At 33.0% G+C, this 18158-nt stretch overlaps 1 protein-coding gene across 2 annotated transcripts in view; it reads right to left on the reverse strand.

Moving 5' to 3' along the window:
• Positions 1-18158, reverse strand: part of LOC114332014 (procollagen-lysine,2-oxoglutarate 5-dioxygenase) — a 117874-nt gene that overhangs the window by 59753 nt on the left and 39963 nt on the right. For both annotated transcript variants that reach the window (XM_028281714.2, XM_028281722.2), the window contains 4 exons: positions 17137-17418; positions 9453-9802; positions 7003-7124; positions 2834-3061 (listed from right to left, as the gene is read on the reverse strand). In XM_028281714.2, coding sequence (XP_028137515.2) covers positions 2834-3061; positions 7003-7124; positions 9453-9802; positions 17137-17418 — 982 coding nt within the window. The remainder of the gene's footprint in view (positions 1-2833; positions 3062-7002; positions 7125-9452; positions 9803-17136; positions 17419-18158) is intronic.

Genomic DNA, 18158 nt, shown 5'->3' on the forward strand with positions numbered 1-18158 from the left:
TAAGTACTTAATAAGAAAGATGAAAGGAGAAAGATAAGGTTTCTTAAAAATATTGAATTGTAAACTTAATCAATATGAAAATAAATCTAGAAGGCAGAAATAAGAACTAAAGGAGAAATATATCTCTTCTTCTTTCTCGAAACTCCTTATGCCCCTCAGGGGCGTCGGAGGGAGAAATATATCTAAGATATATTTATAGTAGGTTCACCTAATCAACGTGGACAGCATGACAGAAGAAAGTAAAAGGAATGGGAAATATTAATACATATATAAGTCAACATAAACAACGTAAAAAGAATAAGAAAAAGCAAAGATGGAGGAAGGAAGGAAACAGTAAAAAGAATATAAAAATGTGTAGTGGTAGTTCATTGCATTAATGTAAGAATAGTTGTAGAACAAGGACGAAATGTAGATGTACAGAATAACTTAACTAAAAATAACTACTTAGCAGCACTATTCTTAGATATTGAAGGAGCATATAACTCAGTTTGTTTATCAACCTTAAAACATAAAATGGTAAATTTTTTTCATATGCCAATTGCTTTCGTTAACACAATAATTGGTTTCTATACAGATAGGGTAATTTACATCAGAGATCATAATAACAAACTAATAGGACCTCGACATAATTATTACGGTATACCACAAGGCTCAGTATTATCACCAATTTTATTTAATCTGTACACCTCTGACATACATAAGATGCAAATAAACAACATCCCATTCAAAATCATACAATATGCAGACGACTTTTGTATCTATATGGAAAGCAAGAAATATGAAAACGGTATGCAAAACCTAAGTACAGTTTGTAGTTCCCTCTTTCCATGGTTCTTAGAGAACGGCTTAAATTTATCAATTAACAAATCAGCAGTATCTGTCTTTACAAGACACAATCTTCCTATAAACCAAGATGTATTACTTAGTGATCATGATCAATCTTTTACCTTTAAAAATAATGTCAAATATCTGGGACTCATTCTGGACAAAAAATTAACTTGGAAACCACACATACAATATATGCTGAATGACAACTAGAGTGTGGTGGGGCTGCGATGTTGAAACATCTGTATTGTTTTATAGAGCTTATATACGATCCATTATAGATTATGGTGCTACTCTCTACGGTTCTGCTTCCAAAAACATTTTAAGAAAAATTGACGTTTTCCAAAATTCTGCCTTAAGAATCTGTTTAGGTGCTATGAGATCTACTCCTATACAACCAATACATGTTGAAGCTTCTGAGCCTCCTTTAGAGATTAGAAGAAATTTACTAAGCGAAAAATGGGTACTTAAAGCACACACTACCAATTTCGAATTATTTTCCAGTATATGTCATCTTAACGAATCAGATCTTACTCACAAGTATTGGATTAAAAAACCATCTCCGCCTTTATGTACTGCATTACAGAACAACCCTATTTTTTCAAAGGAATTAAACACAGTAGACAAAAACTTAGACTACTTTGCTCTCTTCCATAAAACTGATGTAATAATACCCACATACAACGAAAACAACATAATCAGCAACAATATCCTGAAATCAATTTTGAACTGCTACAGTGATGCAACAGTTATATACTCAGATGCATCTAAATCAAGAGAAGTGTCTGGCTGTGCTTATTTTTTACCCTCAGGAGGTTTCGAATTCAAGTACAAACTTCCCAATGAGTTTTCAATTTTCTCTGCGGAATCATTGGCCATACTCGAAGCGTTGAAATATATTAAAAACTCTTATACTAAAAAAACGTTAATTCTTTCAGACTGCCTATCAGTTTTACAGAATATCAAAAATATTTTTTTGCCCAAAACATTTAGTAATCCTTACATATTTTTAATAAAGGATATGTTAAAGCAGTTAGAAGACTCTGGCTTCAATATAAAATTTATTTGAGTTAAGGCACATATTGGACTCAAAGATAATGAGTATGTAGACTACTTAGATAAATCCAGTATAACATCAGGCACTTCGTCATATTCTTTATGTGTATCTGATGTTATTACTATTTTTAAAAGAAACCAACTATCGATATGGAAAGATCAATGGAATTTTTATTGCTTAACAAACCCCACAAGATATACCACTTTACAACCAGTGATTCCAAAAAGTACCTGGTTTAAGAGTTTTAAAGCTCCACGTAAATATATAACAACTATAAATCGACTACGTTTTGGGCATGCTTGCTATCCAAGTCATTTATATAAAATAAATGTGATTGAAGACGATAATTGCAAACATTGCGGAAAGCAGGGTGATCTTGATCATATCTTTTTTGAATGTACTAAGTTTCAACAGTATTCAAACTTTCTCTATAAAAATTTAATCAAACTTGATATGCATGCACCATTCAATATACAGTCTTTGCTGGCTACAGGCTCACAACAAATATACAATATCATTATAGATTTCTTGTCAGATACACGCACGGTCCTATAAGATTTGTACGCGGGCATGATATTTTTTATGATTTAAGTTCAGATTTGCATCTTTTTTTTTTGTCATAAATGTTTTATCACTTTATCAGAGAGATATTATTATTGTATTGTATTATTTATTGTATTACTATATTGTTTCTGTTTAATTTTGTATTAGGGATAGGATTGTATATTGTTGCCATTACATGTCTATTCCATTACATTAATGTCTATGCCATTAAATAAAAAAAAAATAAAAAAAAACAAGGACGAAAGAATGAATTACTAGAGATAAAAACGAATTATAACTGTAGCTGCAGAAATTCTGTCGCTGTTCCTAATTTTTCTTTTTTCGTTTTATTATACACGATAAACATTTATATTATTTAAATAAAGTGGTTAAATAAAAATACCTTACCGTTTCTCGTTGTGAACAATATCCATGTAATCATTGGACCTCGAGTAAAACCCATCTTTGGTAAGGGCACCCCAGAAATTACTCCATGCCTTTCCTGGCCTGGTCAACATCGGAGCTACTACGGTTCTGTTTTGTTCAATGAGCAGTTTTAGAGTGTAGGGATTGTCTATGTGCGCTATGGCGTCCAGTGAGAAGTAGAAGTCACATTTTTTGGAAAGGCAGTGATCCCTGGAACAAAATAAATATTGGGTTAAGAAGGTTTTACCACCTTATAACAAAATTGTGGACAACATTGAAGATACCAAACATTTATAAAAACTTTACAAGAACTACCAAAATGGCCAAAAACAAGAACTGGATAATCTAAACTGGAATGTTACCCTAGCACAAATAGATCTATGAACTAAAGAAATCTTCGGTATGCCAAAGAGAGTCGAAAGACCTTCTGGACCAATAAGGTGCTTAGTATCCTGTCAGAGCAAAATAAATATTGATATAACCTCAAACAGTTTAAATTATTGATCTGCTTGCAAACTTCGACGGATGCTCGATCACAAGCTGACCAATAAGCTTCCGTTGGTCACTTAACTTAAACACGATCTCCACTAAACGAGTTTGTAACTCAATATAGAAAGATGATTGGTTTCCAGGTCAAAGGTAGTCTACTTTTGGCACTCAATAAAATCCTCAGAACCAGATAGGACTCCCGTATTGGTGTGATGAAGAACTAGGACGAAGAATAGAGAATAAAATTATAGAGGGATCGCTGTGACAAGCTCAATGAGTCAAATAAATGTAAAACCTTGATTACACGTAACGAGTATTGTAGCGAGACAGTGTTCTCAGCCGAGTGCTCGTTTGGTATAAACATACTAACGAGTACTTGGCCGAGCACTCGACCCAGTCATATGGCGAGACAGCCACTCGGATCTTGTTCTATTTACTAGGCCGAGTCTTCGACCTCCCACCCTTCAATCGTATACTCGTCAATCCACTCGTTATGTGTAAACAACACTCGCTACTCGCTGTGTAACTGTGCACATTACCACTTCATCAGAGGAGACGACTTGTGTTAATGAATGTGATTTTTGATTCTCAATAGTTCAAATAGCTAACAAATGGAACTTGATAGGACAATAAAGTTTAGTTCAGTTGTATAAGTCACACCCGTGCTTACGAAATTTCAAATCTTTGGAGTATAAAAATAAACAAAAACGTGATGCAGCAGATGTATCGATTGTAGAAGAAATAAATATTGTTAGTTTTAAAACTCAAGAAGTCAAATAAAAAAAAAATTAAAAGAAAATAATCGTTTTCGTTTTGATTCAATTCGAGTCTCTTGCCATCCTCTGACACAGTGTTTCTGGATCTCTATCCTTTATCAAAGAGGCTATTGTAAGTAGACTGAATTGAATCAACTCGAGACGAAGAAGAACTGCATCTATTAAAATATCTGCAGTATATTGTGGTTAGACTGTCCTCTAACGGGGAATGACAAAATAAATAAAATAATTTCGACCAAGAGTCAGGATTCTGTTAACCGAGATACTATAGTATCAAGCGGCGCCGCTAGGAGGAGCTTCTCCAACAATGCGTCTCAGAATACTTTAAGAACACTTGGTCTTTTTGTACTCTAAACCGAGTAAAGCATGAAAAAGAAAAAGAAAATAATCGTTTTCGTTTTGATTCAATTCGAGTCTCTTGCCATCCTCTGACACAGTGTTTCTGGATCTCTATCCTTTATCAAAGAGGCTATTGCAAGTAGACTGAATTGAATCAACTCGAGACGAAGAAGAACTGCATCTATTAAAATATCTGCAGTGTATTGTGGTTAGACTGTCCTCTAACGGGGAATGACAAAATAAATAAAATAATTTCGACCAAGAGTCAGGATTCTGTTAACCGGTTAACAGAATCCTGACTCTTGGTCGAAATTATTTTATTTATTTTGTCATTCCCCGTTAGAGGACAGTCTAACCACAATATACTGCAGATATTTTAATAGATGCAGTTCTTCTTCGTCTCGAGTTGATTCAATTCAGTCTACTTGCAATAGCCTCTTTGATAAAGGATAGAGATCCAGAAACACTGTGTCAGAGGATGGCAAGAGACTCGAATTGAATCAAAACGAAAACGATTATTTTCTTTTTCTTTTTCATGCTTTACTCGGTTTAGAGTACAAAAAGACCAAGTGTTCTTAAAGTATTCTGAGACGCATTGTTGGAGAAGCTCCTCCTAGCGGCGCCGCTTGATACTATAGTATCTCGGTTAACAGAATCCTGACTCTTGGTCGAAATTATTTTATTTATTTAAAAAAAAAATTAATTCGACATATACCTAGACAAGAAATAAAAAATCAATGAATCGAAGAAATCGGAAGCAGCGAGATTTAGTCTTCTTAAAATCCATTGTCTATAGTCTATGCTATAGTCCAAAGACGCTTATCTCCTTCTCATAATATATCCGTCAAATCAAATAAGCAGTGGTATAAGCCGTTTGATATATTTTTAATGTTAGCTTTATGATCCATAAGTACACTACTCCTTGTTTTTGTGAATCGAAACTGAACTGACTCGCCTCCAAATTCAAAAATTGCCAAATACGTATAAACCATCTCTCGCCCTCACCACTGTCTCGGCCTAGTAATAGTTTGCTGTCTCGCCACTGTACTCGTTACGTGTAATCAAGCCATAATAGTGATTAAGGTAAAGTAATAGAAAATGAATTTCTCTAACAATAAAACACTGAAAACATTTGTTTTCTATACTTCCACAAAATTTAATATAACTATGTGACTACAGCTGTTTCACCAGAGTGCCTTTCTCAAGTGATGTAGTTTACTATGTGTTTGCCTTTTTAAAGTCTTTAACTGAAGAGGTTGAGGAGTGGGGAGCTGTTTGTCTCGAGTTGGTCATTCAGAATTATATCTGTATTTTTTAATTTATTAATTTCCATAGATTCTAATAAAGATAGCTTAAGGCCTTTATTTTGAGTATGCAGAATTTGAAACTCTTCATTAAAAGAATGATTATGATCTAGAAGGTGAAGTGCGTATGTAGAAGTGAACTACTATGTGAACTACTACTATGTGTAGAAGTGATCTACGTATGAATATTATGTAGAAATAACTTTGAAACAGAACTGAACAATTAATAAAATTTTAAACCAAAAACTCCAAAGAAAGTCCTGAAATTAGTCTATCCACCACCACAGAAAGAACCCAGTACCTTCTGCTCTATCACATATACTGACAAGATCAACAACAAAAATAGCCAGATACATAAAAAAGAAAGGAATAACACGAGCTTTCAGAACTAACAACAACTTAAACAAATATATTAAGAACAATAAGAGCCGAAAGAGAAAACAACTACAGAGTGGTGTTTACAAACTAACTTGGGGTGACTGTTTGAAAACTTACATCGGTCAAACTGGCAGAACCTTTGACAAACGGATAGCAGAACACAAAAGGGCTTTCAACAATATAAAAACAGACACTTCTACATACGCACTTCACCTTCTAGATCATAATCATTCTTTTAATGAAGAGTTTCAAATTCTGCATATTCAAAATAAAGGCCTTAAGCTATCTTTATTAGAATCTATGGAAATTAATAAATTAAAAAATACAGATATAATTCTGAATGACCAACTCGAGACAAACAGCTCCCCACTCCTCAACCTCTTCAGTTAAAGACTTTAAAAAGACAAACACATAGTAAACTAAATCACTTGAGAAAGGCACTCTGCCGAAACAGCTGTAGTCACATAGTTATAATAAATTTTGTGTAAGTATAGAAAACTAAAAATGTTTTCAGTGTTTTATTGTTAGATAAAATGAACTTCCATCAAGTAACGGTCGAATCAATCAATTAAATAAATTTCTGCTTTTCAACGTCTTCAGAGCTGCTTGTGGTATATCCCGAAGCGAACTGAATCCAAGCTGTCGAAGTATGCATATTAATAAAATTAAATGCGTACGGACGCGTTAGCGACATCTATCTAAAGGCATAGAAAATTCTCTAGAGGTCAGAGTGCAGAATCCTTGGTAACTATCTGTTGCCTGAGCTTTTTAAAAATTTATAAAGACACAGTCCGATGAATAGCGGACATGTGAGGATCTACATCTAAATAATTGAGTAAAAACTAACTTGACAGCGTATACTTACAGCGACAAATCACGGGCTGTCCATTCAGGTGTACCATCTTCTGGAGTTATTTGTTTGAACGATGCATAATCACTGCTGTACTTGTCTACGAAGTCTTTAACAATGTCGACATGATATTTAACCTGAAAATAAACAAGGTGTTTGTTAAACATAGCAAAAAGTACAGCTATGCAGCTACATTGAAGTTCAATGTGTCAAATACAGTGAAATTTTTTACTACTACATACTACTATCGGCTTACAGCGTTCTCCGACTCCTAACCGCCATTCTTCTCTGTTTAACCATATACCTGGAGGGATTTCTCTTTCCTCTAGTTCTTTTTCAGTTTCCTCCCTCCAGTTTTTTCTCGGCCTCCCTCTTTTTCTTCTCCCTTGTGGTGTCCATGCCAAAATCTGTTTAGGGATCCTGTCATCTGGCATTCTCTTTACATGGCCGTACCATACTAGTTGTTTTGTTTTTATGTCATCAATTATTGTATACAGTGTGTCTGCGTAACTTGGAACCATATGGGAAACTATTTTAATATCAATTTTACGAAAAAAAGTTATTCTTTATATAGTTCTCTGCATAGTCTAAAACCTAAGATGCAATCATCAGATATCAGATTTTATCAATAAAATACGAGGTATGTACAAAAATATGAATTTCGCTCAAGAGTAAAGTGCCTTTATATTTCACAATATCAAAAATTATTATTAAAGAAAAGTTGTTTGTAATTAAAAATTATGTTATAATATGCATTTACACTCTTCTAATTGAAATTTTTTTTTTTGAAAATTTACCCAAAGATACCCAACATCATTTTTATAAGATAACTCCGTTATTATTAATTTTACGAAAAAACGTTATTCTTTATAAAATTGTCTGAATAGTCAAAAAACTAAGATGCAATCATAAGATATCACTTTTTTTAAATGCTATACGAGGTATGTCAAAAAATATGAATTTCGCTCAAGAGTACAATACCTTTACAGTTCACAATATTTCAACTAGAAGGATGCAATTGCACAATGAAATATAGTTTTTAATTCTGAACAACTTTTTATAATAACAAATTTCAATATTATGAAAAATAAAGGTATGTACTTTACTCTTCAGCGAAATTCATATTTTTTGACATACCTCGTATAAAAATGACAAAATTTAATATCTTATAATTTTATCTTAGTTGCTAGACTATGCAGAACGTTTTATGAAGAATAACTTTTTTTCGTAAAATTAATAATAACGGAGCTATTATAAATAAAATGATGTTGGGTGTCCGTGATTTGAGGAAAATTTCAATTTTTTTTCAACTAGAAGAGTGTAAATGCATAATATAACATAATTTTTAATTACAAACAACTTTTCTCAATGACAATTTTCGATATTGTGAAATATAAAGGCACTTTACTCTTGAGCGAAATTCATATTTTTTGACATACCTCGTATACTGTTGATAAAATTTGATATCTGATGATTGCGTCTTAGGTTTTAGACTATGCAGAGCACTTTATAAAGAATAACTTTTTTTCGTAAAATTTACATTAAAAAAGTTTCCCATATGATTCCAAGTTACGCAAACACACTCTCATTTGGTAATTGGTACCCGATCTCTTCTTGATTTGCCTGCTGCTCTTCTCCAGAAGTCCATTTCTGTTACTAGTAACATTTTCTCCGTTCTTTATTTCAGTGGCTAAGTATGGTATTGTATATGAGCTGTTTGTTCGCTTCAGATATTGTTTGGTCCCACAGAATGCCGTTCATCATGGATATGGCTTTTCTACCCTGTATGTTTCGGTCTTTTATAGCACCATCGAGTGTTCCATCTTGAGTTATCTTTATGTCCAAGTACTTGTATTCATCACAGTGTTTAATTTCTACCCCATCGTCTAATGTAATGGACTGCTTTGTCCCTCCAATACACATGGCTTCAGTTTTCTTCACTTGTTATATTCTTCTATTAGCTTCCGCGTCATGTAACTCAATTCGTCATGATCCTGAGCAATCAGCATTTGGTAATCAGCAAAACAAAGTGTATAGTGTTGTCTCGTCATTGAGAGGGATTCCCAGGAGGGGTGAAATTTTTAAAAAAATATAAATTTTACTTTTTTTATAACTCAAAACTGTAAAAGCTCAGAAACAAAAGTTAAGCAAAAACAACAAAACAATCATGGAAAAGGTCAAACCGGCAAACATGTGTATGTTCTCAAAAAAGTTGATAGTGTGTAAAATTTTTTTATTAATTAGCTAAGTACTTTCAGCACACCACATGCCATCATCAGAGCTTCCTAAAAGGGCATTTAAGTTAAGAGACTTTTTATAAAAATACAAGATTGAAAAAACTTACGTCCTATAGGTATAAATCCTTCATAGAAGAGTAATTGCCAAACAACACATTAAAATGTATAGATACTGGGCTAAGCCACAGATCTCGCGTGTAAATCATGAAAAAGATTGATAGTACTTACCGAATTATGAATAAAAATATGAAGTCTTTCTTTAGGATAGTCCAGGAAGTACACCTTCTGCAACATCTCTTCCAAAAACGGCGTGCTTTGTTCGATGAATACAGAAATCAGCACGGAAGGAAAATCTTTAGGCGCAGTAGTACCGAGACTGATCGCTCCCTTCTTGCATTGTTTACACCCGTCCACGGAGTTCCATACGTTAGGAACGTAATTGCTGAGATAGTTCAGAGCGTATTTGGCTGCACCGTTACCGTGGATGACTAAAGGTTCGGTACGAGTCAACGTATTTCTGACGTAGTATAATTCTCCTTCGCCTTCTTTTTCTTGCCGAGTAGCGATTTCGATTTCAGCTAAAATAATAATAAAGCTTATGTAACTTAATGTAGCCCATGAGCGAGATAATAAAAAATTTATTCAAATAAGCAAAACAGACGTCACCGTTCTCTTGGCCGTAAGCAAAGATCACGAAGAAGCAGTTAAAAATCTACATATAAACTTCCATTAATCAAATTAATGAATGCATTAATCTGTGGCAAATTTAGTTGAATGAAACTAAGTCCGTCCATATCAACTTTACAAATAAAAACAAAAGACGCATTCTAATAAATAATACCCAGAAACTTATGCAGATACAGCCAAATATTTGGGTATCACTCTTGACATAAGGCTACGCTAGAAAGCCCACGTAACGAAGAAACGAGAAGAGCTCCGCATAAGGTACAAGTAAATGTATTGGTTATTGGGAATACATTCCACCATGTCAATCTGCAATAAAATAATTCTTCAGTAGAAACAAATTCTTACGCCCGTATCGACATATATTGTGCCAAGACCCAAAATTGCTTTGAACCCATACAATTAACTAAGCGTCTGAAGGTTAATCAATGTTCGGCTCTCTTTAATAAATATAGTAAGATACAAGAGGTATTATTTAATTTCGTTAGAAATAGTCCAATAAAAGAGTACTCTTTATTATGCTTTCCAAGGTTCGAATGAATCGATAAGTCAATAGTGTGTTGTTCCATGATCCACAACCAAACTCCAAACAAAGTTAATTTTACTTTTTTACATCTTGGTGAAAAATTCTTCTGTTTTTCTCTTTTGCTAACTTTTCCAAGAGGCGCTAATGGTGACGTCGCACATCTGATTTTTCGATCCACTTATCTCTATTTATTATTTTTTGGTGGAATATTTTCAGAGTTTCTATGTTCTATGTTGAAGTGGTGGAATTATTTGGGTCATTAGTCGGGGTCATGATAGTTCAAATGTTTGTGAAATGTTCAAATAGTGTTGTTTTATTTATAACCCATTATAGGCCAGCCTCCCATTTATGGAACACTGAAACTTTATTTTTTCTCATCCCATAAAATTTTTTTAAATTAAAGAAAATCCATAAAAAATGTTATTTCATAATTCATCTTAAATATGCAGCTTAGTTTCGTTTCGATTCAGAGGTATTCATCTAACACAGTGATACTCAACCTGCGGCCCTCTAGCGTTTTTTATGCGGCCCGAATGCTAATTAAAGGGCCCAGCGATCAAATGATTTGCCAAATTTCACGTGTTTTTTCAAATTATTTGATAATGTGCCGATATGTTTGAGGCGTGTTTGGGAGTGAGGCAGACAATTTAATGACTTTAATTTTAAATATTATATTGAAATTTTTAAGAACTCTAATTAAAAGGCAATGTATTATTAACTTTTAATAATAAATTATTAAAGTTAATGAACAAATACTCATTTTACAAATAATCAATACTTATTTACTACATTGCAACGACCCATTTAGTAATTACAAGAAAAATTCAGGTCCGGATTAACAAAAAAAATTAAAATAATTGTGATCTTGAAACAACAACCTTATATTAAAATTTTTAAAATACGTCTGCACATTTAAAAAAAGCATAAAAACTAAATTTAATTGCTCGCTTCAATTTTTTGCGCAGATAATTTAATGACATTAATTTTGAAATACTTAATCATATCGAAATTTTTGTTTTGAAAGTACCGAGTACGAGTTCCTAAAAATTTCGACATAATTTTAAAATTATAGTCATTGAATTGTCTGCGCAAAAAATGGAAGCTCAATTAAAGCTCTTTTCAAATGTGCAAACGGGTTTTGAAAATTTCAATATACAGGATGTTGTTTCAAGGTCACAATGGATTTATAATTTTGTTTAATCCGGACCTGGATTTTTCTTGTGATTAGTAGTTGGGTGGTTTGGGTTCTAAATGTGACATATCTGTACCAAATATCAAAAAATATACAAGGTGGTTCTAAAGTTATGGGTCCGGAAAGAAATGGGCAAAATCGATAAAACACCCTGTAACTCGGTTATAAAGTCGGTGGAGCAATAAATTTAGTATGTCTAGAACCGCCTCATTTACCTCTATTCACGATTCAAGTATTCTTTTCCCTTTTCCCAATGAAACACCCTGTATACAACTTCATCTTGATTGCGGCCCGCAAGCTGTGGCAATAGCTACTATGTGGCCCAGGAAAGAAAAAGGTTGAGTATCGCTGATCTAACACCACTGAAGACGTCTGGCGAGACAGGACCGTACGTATGGGGATGGTGGAGACACTGAACCGAAATGAAACATAAGCGGTTTTTAATTTTAATTTATTTTTTAATAATTTATTTACCAGCAGAGATTTATTATTTCAAAAAACAGTTCAAAGTTTTGGATCCGAAGAACTAAAGCGAGTGACACATACGTAAACTTTAAGTACGCGGGTTTAAAGATCGCGGACTTACTCGGCTCGCCGTCGGTGACACAGGGCAGATTTAGGTATATTGTCGGTATGTTCAGTACCTACGTTTCATAAAAATTATATTTTACATTATATTTTACAAAAAATATCGTTTTATTTTTCAAAAAAAAAAAATTTGTCCTAATAGACCACCGTCGTTCATTTTTTTAAGTGAGGTAAGCTGTCAAAATTATGATGTGAAAAATATGTATATCACTTGTTTTTGATCTATTATAATTTAATACAAGGTAGGCCTATAAATAAGTAGGTTTACTCAAAAACAAATAATCTAAAATAATTTAGTATAATAGCTTAAAATAGTTTCTTACGGTTTTCTAAAAACTTATAAATGTAACTTGTCTCCTTTCAACAATAAACGATTCAATTATCTATAGTGTAGCGTGCTTACGGTTAAAATAATACTCTCGGTTCGTTTATACGAATTTATTTATACAAGTTATAGACGAATTTATTTTACAGACTAACTACACTAAAAATTCCATCCTTATTTATATTGAATACAAAAATACAAGCCATGTTCTTGAACGTTCCAGAAAAACGGAACCGCCCAACTTTAGTAGATAATACGTAGGCGATCTTTCTAGAGAAATCTCTTCCTTGCTCGTCTGATGAGTCAACCTTCCAGATGTCTCCATACGTAACGAGCTGTCGAGACGGAACCTGTTATTTGCTGTCGGTAATTCGTCACAATAGGCAATTTGCTTAATTAGTGAAAATGTAGGTGTAACTTAAACGCAATAAAATAACGGCTCGCAGCTCGACGCAGTGATACACGTACAGGCTACGAGTAAGATTTCAAAATTGTTGGATAGTTGCGGTGATACATGCGCGAAAAAGGTCGTCGAGCCATAAGTTCGCGTACTTACTCGCATGTGTGTCACCTCTTTAAAGACTTCTACTGGAACCAAGTTCTGGTGACAACCCAAATTCGTGCATTCTAAACTTGCAAAGTAAACGAACGATGAATTAGAAGAAGACTAGGCGAAATCTAAAATTGCATTCCACTACGTGTCTACTCATCTAGGTAAAAATTCCAACGAATCTTGGTTCCCTGTACTCAGATAAGAGTAAGACTAATAGAAAATGAAAATCAAAGACAGAGCTATATTTCAATTCGTTTCAGACGTGACCAGCATCCTCCTACGTACTGTAACAATCAAACGAGCGTTCGTATTTATATACGACTTTATTAATTTATTTATACAAGTTTTATTTACAAATCTCTAGTTTAAACTAAACCTATTTACAAAATCCGTTCCAATTTATAGCCCAGCCGTTATTTCTCGAAGATTCTGCCCATCTCTAGTTACTGTCTCGACATTCGGAGAATAGCTCGTCTTCTGCCCCACTACATCGCGTCTTATCAAGAAAGATCGACGTGGAATGCGTGTGTGGAGATGGGACGTGTTATACGAGGGTCGGTCAAAAGTAATCTTTTGTTACAGTACGTTTCACCCTTTTTAGGGATCATCAGAGAGGCTCTATGGTCTATTCTGAACCGAAAAGAAGATAAGCTGTCTCCCAATGCCGAATTATAGAAATAATTCGCTTACAGACGCTGCCGCTGTAGCGACTTCTACTTAATTAAAACAGTTCAAAGTTTTAAATCCGAAGAATTAAATACCTCTACTGGAAACAAGTTCAATTTAGATATTATTTTATTTACAAAACTGTTAATATCTATAGCAGCGGTTCTCAAACTTTTTGAGTCATGTACCACCTACAGTTTTTTTTATTATTTTTGGTACCACATATACAGGGTGTAACAAAAATACAGGTCATAAATTAAATCACATATTCTGGAACCAAAAATAGTTCGATTGAACGTAACTTACCCTAGTACAAATATGCACACACAAAAAAGTTACAGCCCTTTGAAGTTACAAAATGAAAAACGATTTTTTCCTATATAGCGAACTATTGGAGATTTTTTAATGAAAATGGACAAGTGGCATGACTAATGACTATGGCAGGAACATCTTAAAAAGAAATTATAGTGAAATTTGTGCACCTCATAAAAATTTTATGGGGGTTTTGTTCCCTTAAACCCCCCCCCCCCCAAACTTTTATGTACGTTCCAATTAAATTATTATTGTGGTGCCGTTAGTTAAACACAATGTTTTTGAAACTTTTTTCCCTCTTAGTATTTTTTAGATAAACCAGTTTTAATCGAGATGCGGCTTCTTTTTTAATATGTTAACATAACAATTTTATGGAGATTTTGTGCCTTTACACCCCCCAAATGTTTGTGTACATTCCAATTAAACTATTATTGCGGTACCATTAGTTGAACACAATGTCTTTAAAACTTTTTTGCCTCTTAGTATTTTTCTGATAAGGCACCTTTTATCGAAATGTGGCTTCTTTTTTAATACGGTTCAAAATATACTTATAAAATCTATAAAATTTATAAATAAATTTTCATATTATTATAGGGTCTCTATAATCAATCGTACTTAACAGTAGGTATACAAATATGTGGTGGATATGACAAATATTCAAAATATCTCGATAAAACTAGTTAGAAAAATCCACCACATATTTGTATACCTACTGTTAAGTACGATTGATTATAGAGACCCTATAATAATATGAAAATTTATTTATAAATTTTATAGATTTTATAAGTATATTTTGAACCGTATTAAAAAAGAAGCCACATTTCGATAAAAGGTGCCTTATCAGAAAAATACTAAGAGGCAAAAAAGTTTTAAAAACATTGTGTTTAACTAATGTTGCCACAATGATAATTTAATTGGAACGTACACAAAAGTTTGGGGGGTTTATAGGAACAAAACCCCCATAAAATTTTTATGAGGTGCAGAATTTTTTTTAAAGATTTTCCTGTCATAATAATGCCACATGTCCGTTTTCAATAAGAAAACTTAAATAGTTTTCGATATATTGGAAAAAATCGATTTTTATTTTGTAACTTCAAAGGGCTGTAACTTTTTTTTGTGTGTATATTTGTACTAGGGTAAGTTAGGTTCAATCGAACTATTTTTGGTTCCAGAATATGTGATTTAATTTATGACCTGTATTTTTGTTACACCCTGTATTTTTAGAGTGTATTATCAAGACTTACTAAGTACTACTATTTTAATTTTTTTTGTGTTTTGTGTACCACCGCAAGTAATGAATTGTACCACCAGTGGTACATGTACCACAGATTGAGAATCGCTGATCTATAGTAAATATCTGTTAATATTTATAGTAAAACTTATAAAATATGGATTTTAAGTATATCAACCTTTAATTATTTATTAAAAAAAAATAAAAAGATACGCAACAGCCGTGTTCAAACTAGGAAACTCTCGATCTGAAATCTAATGCCAGTGACTCACCATCAATTTGTAGATATCGATTTATTAACGTACTTTAACATATCATTGCATTAGTCACATTTTTTAAATATTTTGAAATAAAAAAAATCGATTTATCCATACAGGTTGATTGATTAGTGGGGTAAAGCTCCGTAGATCCGTTATAGTAATAGATAGCAATAAAAGTTAGTAACAAAAATTGTAGCCAACTTTGATTACAGATTGATAATCAGTAATCGTAAATTGTCAGTTTTAGACAATTCAGTCATGGCTTACCTAAAATTGGGATAGATTTAGACCTGTAATTAATAATTTGCTCTGAAAAATAAAAAAATATCTCGAAAACTAATAAATTTAGACATATGTAGGGAATGTTATATAAAAATTAAAGTACGGTAATGGTACTTTTCGATAGTGATATAAAATACAAGGTGTTTCATCTAAAATTACTGAGAAAATAATGTACTTGCGTTTTGACTCACCCTGTATTCAATATAAATAAAAATTAGCAATATCGATCATTTATGAAAATTTTGACAATAAATACAAAAATATGACATGAATAAACCATTGCCATTGTGCTTATTTTTATTTATACAGGAAGTTAAACTTGTTACGATTTTCATATAAAATTGGTTATAACTTTGTAAATACCCTGTATAACATACCAAACCTTTATATTTTTGTAATGGAGAAGTTAAGAAGATTTCGAATATAAAATAAAATACAGCGTTTTCCATTAAAAAAAAACATAACTTTGATCTGCCACTATGTTATCGAACACCCTGTAACCTTCTAACTAATTTTGTAATGTGAAACTCAAAGTTGACTACAATTTTTGTTATTAACTTTTATCGCTATCCATTACTATCACGGATCTACGGAGCTTTACCCCACTAATCAATGATCCTGTATAATAGCAGTTAAATATTGCATTGTTAGCTAGTTCTAAGTTATTCTGAAAATTTCAGTTACCTAGGTAGCCTAGAACTATTTTTAAAATGGATTACAAAATTTGCGAAGACCGTGACACAGACCAAGCCAAGTATATAAAAACGTTTTAATAAAAATAGCTGTGATCTCTCGTTCACTTCTATGATTACAACAATGGGTACTCGATGCTTCCAGAATAGTCAAGACACAATTAAATGGTGCCCAGACCAGAATAAATCGCAGTCTTGCAGAAGAATAGAGATTGGCACAAGTAAGTTTGATATTTATCGAGCAACAAAAGTTCATCTTAAGGTAGGTACACATATGCGAGCCGAACCGTTTACGAACGCTATATTCGTATTTGTACGACGCGAACCGATTGTGAGTTGTTCGTTCGTCGCTCGTCACGAACCACGGCCTGTGGTTTCTTGGGACGAACACAAAGGATATTCGCAGTTCAATTTGGACTGTGTCAACAGCGATATTGTCTGTCCGTGTCGTCGCATCGAGATTGTGTGACTTGTTCCTCGTTTGAATTTAGTTCACACATATGCGAGCAGTTCGCGAACAGTTCGGCTCGCATATGTGTACCCATCTTAACGCTGGACTCAATATTGTCTGAAATTAAAAAGAAAATAATCATATACTAACCTGATACGCCGTTAAGGTTCTGGAATATTTCACTTTTATGGTCCAGCTTGATTTGAGCTTCGTCCCTGAACTGCTCGTCCAAATACGCCTTGGTGCAATACAACTGATCGTCGTCAGTATCCTGGATTTCATCCCTAGTTAATAATTTGTAGATTTCGGGCGCGTATCCTATAAACATTCCCGAATTTAGGAACCGTTTTCCTTCAATGGCTTCCGGATACTGATCCGCTAGTTTCGGATCCGGCCAGCAGAAAGGCTCAGCACCGAAAAGAATCTTAGCACCTAAAAAAGTTTGGGTATGAGAAGAATTTGTTTTAGAATTCACTAGAATTTATTTCTTCGATATATAAAAACCGGTTATTATGATGTTGTTCGTACTTTTTAAGGGCATGGGCGCAAAATGTTTAATTTGTTTTATATGTATTAATTTTTTTCGAATTATGAGAAAAGTAATAAATATTTTTGAAAAATTTAAACACAGTATGAAAGATTACATTATTACTGTGGGCTGAAAGTCCCTGAAAACTTCTATAATGTTTATTTTAATAAGTTACAGGGGTGAAAATAAAAGAAAAAATTTAATGTAATTTTTAATTGCAAATATTTCATCCAAAAGAAACTTTTTATTTATTCTAAGGGATTTTCGGCCCTCAGTAATAAGTAACTTAATCTTTCATTTTGAAAACACATTGAAAATTTTTACAGGCGACATTTTGCGCCTTCCCTTAAGCAATAATTAGTAAAATATCATAACATTTCTACAACGTTTAAATAAGTAAGTGCAAATAATTCGCTCCGTGCGTGGATTTAACTCCTGTTTCATTATTTTTTATCAGATTTTATTGCATCCCTTTACACAGTTTCAAAAGTTATGCAACAACCCTTGTATTCACGATTTTTACACTTTTATAAATCCATATCTTTATCACATTATTTAATAGGCCTTTTTCATATAAAATAGACCTTTTTTGGTTTTGTATTTTATTTAATTACTCATTTAATTGATCTGCTTTTGCCAAGGT

Source organism: Diabrotica virgifera, chromosome 6 (genome assembly GCF_917563875.1).
Source record: "Diabrotica virgifera virgifera chromosome 6, PGI_DIABVI_V3a".
In the NCBI taxonomy this organism is placed as follows: domain Eukaryota; kingdom Metazoa; phylum Arthropoda; class Insecta; order Coleoptera; family Chrysomelidae; genus Diabrotica; species Diabrotica virgifera.